This window comes from Etheostoma spectabile, chromosome 15, assembly GCF_008692095.1.
Source record: "Etheostoma spectabile isolate EspeVRDwgs_2016 chromosome 15, UIUC_Espe_1.0, whole genome shotgun sequence".
NCBI lineage: Eukaryota > Metazoa > Chordata > Actinopteri > Perciformes > Percidae > Etheostoma > Etheostoma spectabile.
The window spans coordinates 4869820-4874524 of record NC_045747.1 but is presented as its reverse complement, the minus strand read 5'-3'; the positions used below and the strand labels follow the sequence as shown (position 1 = coordinate 4874524).

Sequence of the window (4705 nt, the reverse complement as noted above, 5' to 3'; positions counted from 1 at the left end):
TCGCTGCGTGTGTTTCTTGTGGGTTTTTTTCAGCCTGTTCTTCACTCACACTCTCGCTCAGCAGAGATTCAAAGGTGGAGAGCAAAGATTGTCACCCGGAATAAAGGGGGGAAGGGAAACAGGTTTTCTTCCTCTCTCACCAAGAAAGAGACACAAACAAGGCAAAAGGTAGAAATATAGTGTTTATTTTGAGGGGGGGTTACTCTCATTAGTCCTGCCTTCTGCATGTGCTCAGCTCTGCACAAATGTTTTCCCAGATGGAGAGGATGCAGGCAAAGGAAGAGGGGGACCACCTGGAGCGACCAAGCCCACTGACTGATAAGGAGAGGGTGATGATCCAGGACTCCTGGGCAAAAGTCTACCAGAACTGTGAAGACGTTGGGGTGGCCATACTAATCAGGTATTTCTTCTTGTAGTTTTACTCTCCTGTTCTATGTTTGAAATCTTTTAAGGCAGGTTGAGTGCAGAGTTAGGAAGATATTTCTAATATTCTGACAGACAAAGATACTGGTAGAGAGGTCTCTGAGTGTGTAATAAGAAGGGGGGAAACTGATCAGCAGTTGCATGTCATACAAAACTGTATGCATACCATCCAATTCCTAAGGACTTTTCATAGATTTTCTCCTCATTTCTGCAAGTTCACTTGCTACGGATGCTTTTCTGCCACAGAAAACTAAAAAGAATGTATCTATCTCAATCATCTTAAACGCAGACTGTGGGATTGTCCCCTTTAGAATGTAGTTGCAAAATCCAAATGATCTCATTGATTTCATACGTTTCAAGTCTGTCCAAAGGAACTCGGTCAGTCATATTTTTGCATGTGATATTCTCACCTCTCCCTCTTTATCTCAATCCTATTAATCAAATAAATAGAGGGAAAGGATAAACATTCTAATCTGTCAGTCAGACACCTTTGTACGGTGGCCTGCAGGGGCAAATGTCCTGCAACTTCAGAAAACACATGCAAATAAACAAAACACAAGCAAACTAAGAAAATAAGTTCATTAATTTAACAACACATGTGCAGCATTCAGCAAATGCACTGCAAATGCACACAACACAACGGAATACATAAACGAATGTTTTACAAATAATAAACGATGCAAAAAGAAAAGCACACTAACCCTGAAAAACAACTTCATTAATTTGACAACACATGCACACATTTTAAAAGAGTGTTGCTCTTTTAAAATACTGTAAAAGAGGAAGGCCAGATGTTAGAATGAATACTAACCCTGTTATGTCGCCGCTATTTTCACTTGTGGTCCCGTTTCCAAACAAACCTCTCATCTGCTCTCTCTCTCTCTCTCTCCCTCGTTCCGGGGGGTTCAAAAATCCAGCTGTTCCACTTAGCTGCTCCCTCTAGAGCCCTGGAGAACTTCCGTTGTTTGACATGGCTGCAGCGGTTTTTTGTTGCATACGTTTTCGTTGTTCGTGCGTTTTTTATTTGCATCGCATTTTTGCATTTGGTTGTGTTGTGTGTGTATATGCAGCGCGTTTGCTGAGTGCTGCACATGTGTTGTCAAATGAATGAACTTGTTTTCTTAATTTGCTTGTGTTTTGTCCATTTGCATGTGTTTTCTGAAGTTGCAGGGTGTTTGCCCCTGTTGGCCACCGTACCTTTGGCACTCAAAGGGCTCCCTCCTCTAGAGCAGGAGGTTCCTTACCCTCACCGCAGACTCCTCAAGAGATGAGAGAGTTGTAGCTTAATGTCTATAGCTACATGTGTTGATTAATATTTTTCATCAGTTAATTCAACATGTCATGGCAAGCATGCAAACCTGTTTGAGGCACAGTAGCAGTTAGAATGTAACTAAGTACATTTACTCAAGTACTGTACTTAAGTACAACTTAAGTAGATTCAGAGAGAAGTATTTAACTTTTTACACTACACTAATCTGACAGCTTTAATTACTTGTTACTCTACGAGTTAAGCTTTTTGAACACAAAACACATGTACATAGTTAATGAGATACAAGTGCTATTTCAAATTAAACCACCAAACAACATACAGGCCTACAAGTACAGCTAAAATGATTAGCCAATGAAACACTTAGTTGATTGACAGAACAGTTTTGATCGTTTCCCGTTCCTAAAATTTGAGGATTGTTCTGCATTGAGTTACTTGTAATAAGTATATTTTCCTGATGATACTTACACGCTTTTTACTAAGTAACATTTTCACTGCAGGACTTTAACTTGTAACAGAGTATTTTTACAGTGCGGTATTGGTACTTATAGGATCTAAATACTTCTTGCACCACAGGCTTGCCCTGACTGAAATTCCCTTTTGACAGTCTTTCATGTGTGTCGTGATTCCCTGCATGACACATGTCTTTATAATCCTCTATGATTGCAGGAGGTAAGAGTTGTCAATGCAGGGCGTGATATAGCCTGCATGTAACCATCAGTAAGATAATGGTTGTTTTTTGGTTTGTTTTTTACAGATGACTGACTGTTAGCTGCAGCACATTTATAATAAAAATCAGTATCCCACTCCTCTTCCCTCTATGATTAAAATGTTGAAACCTGATTAATTCAACTCTTAATTCATTTCCTTCCGCTACATTCCTTCACAAAGACCCTGCAACCTTCAGGAATTCGTGGAATGAGGATTGATCAGTAAGCATGGCCGTGGTACATTTTCCTATCAGCAGGAAGAGCAGATCAGTGTCGCTCCCCTGAACATCAGTGTCATCTAGAATTCTTATAACTAAACGTCTTTCGGGTGAGAAATCTAAAGTAGCAAATTATGACGCTGTCTCTGAAATTTGAAACTTTCTCTTGATTCAGCTCTTCAGTTAGTCCTGAAGAATAGATAAGGAAGGCTTAAGAGACCATACAAAATACTAATGAGGCTATTTATATGCAACCACAGTTCATGCAATTACAGGAAAGAAAGATTAAACACCACGGCTCCTCATTAGTTTGCATTGAAACTAAGAATTCTTGGCTCCTGCACTTTGCAAAGGCACTCCACCCAGAATGAGGTATTAGAACACCACCTTCCATCCCCTCCCTTCTCAGACATTTGACCTCTCAAGTGAAACTCTATCCAGCCATATGCTTCAGCTTAACAGAGACACATTTGCTTCCTCAGTTGTGGTAGAGGCAGTGGGAGATGGGACATCAGGTTAAGATAGCCAGCAACCAGATGCATTGGCCCTCTTCCCAGACTGTGGGTGGGGGGTGTTTTTAGGTTTCTCTTTACTTATTCTCTAAGGGTCAAAATAAGATTAAAATAAAAGTCTTTGAACTGACTATTTGTTCTCAGAAAAAGCAGGCTGTGCAAAAAAATATCAAACCTAGAACTTGAACAGAAATAGTGTTTTACGCCAAATGAAACAAGAAATTTTAGCTGCAGTAATAATAATGCTCAACCACACAGTAAAAGGATGGCAGCATCAGGTGGGCTGCGTGTCAATTTTCTTCATCTCACCCTTTCTAATTAGCACATGTAACCTTTTGTTAGGTATTAAAATCATGCAGGATTTTTTCTTTTTTAGGATGGCAGGAACCACAGTGCAGAACCACTCAGACATCTGGGCCAACAGGTCCACAAGGGGAACCACACAGTATCAAGGACCAGATTTCTCATTCAAGACATGCTTTACACCATGAGTTTTTCAACTCAGGTAGTGATAAATAGCATCACAACAAATAAACATTAGCATGTAATTATCTAAAAAGGAGATGCTTCTTTAAAACCATAATTCAATGAGTTAAATTATCACACTGCTTTTACAGCAAACAACCAGTTATGTGATCCAGTATTAAATTAGAGAGCGCAGTTGTCAGGGATATTATTTTTCTATACCTGATTTATTTGCTAAAAGTTTGGACCTTCCTCCCAGACACTGTCAGAGCTACATCAACCTTCAGGAGAAACATCGGTTATGCACATCTAATTAATTACTTATTCATTTTAGCTGTAAGATTTATTTTAAATTGGGAAACTGCAGGAATTATTTGACCTTATGTTTGCCCTATGCACATACTATATTATTGTTATTATTATTTTATAATCGCAAGTAGAAAAAAGTAATAAGGAAGGTAAAAAAACATGCTTGCTCTTACTACTTGTTTACACTTCGACGTCAATTATTTTCAAATATATGGAATACATATCACGCATTAGAGTTTGAACAAGCAAACATGTGGGGAAAAAATGCAACACTCTCGTGTCAGTACTGATATTTAATCCGGTATCTTGCCAGTTCAAAAGAAAAATGAACGTGGGTTTGCTGGATCGAGCTGATGCAGGCTGAAGGGAAATGAGATTAGCGGAGATTCCCAGCAGCTCCTCATTCATACATCTCTCATTTACTTTGACTCTCCTTCCTTTCGCAGGCTGTTTGTGAACTTTCCCTCATCCAAGCAGTACTTCAGCCAGTTCAAGAACATCGAGGACCCGGAGGAGCTGGAGAGGAGTGCCCAGCTCAAGAAGCATGCTCACAGAGTCATGAATGCCCTGAATACAGTGGTGGAGAGCCTGGACAACTCAGACAAGGTGGCCTCAGTGCTGAAGGTGGTGGGCAAGGCACATGCACTCCGACACAAGGTGGAGCCTGTATACTTTAAGGTAAAGCGTATGTAAATAATAAACAGAAGTGACACGCATGCAAGCAAGCAAGCACGCACACACACACACACACACAAACACACACATTGTGGGGCGGCTGTGGCTCAGTGGTAGAGCGGTTGC

At 40.2% G+C, this 4705-nt stretch overlaps 1 protein-coding gene across 3 annotated transcripts in view; it reads left to right on the top strand.

Moving 5' to 3' along the window:
• Nucleotides 1-4705, top strand: part of LOC116703395 (cytoglobin-1) — a 6417-nt gene continuing 1712 nt past the window's right edge. For 2 of the 3 annotated variants that reach the window (XR_004335423.1, XM_032538101.1), the window contains exons 1-3: nucleotides 1-168; nucleotides 258-400; nucleotides 4351-4582. Coding sequence is in view for 2 of the 3 variants with exons in the window: in XM_032538101.1 (XP_032393992.1) it covers nucleotides 258-400; nucleotides 4351-4582 (375 nt within the window). In the remaining variant the exon portion in view is untranslated. The remainder of the gene's footprint in view (nucleotides 169-257; nucleotides 401-4350; nucleotides 4583-4705) is intronic. The other variant, XM_032538102.1, reaches the window with a different exon arrangement.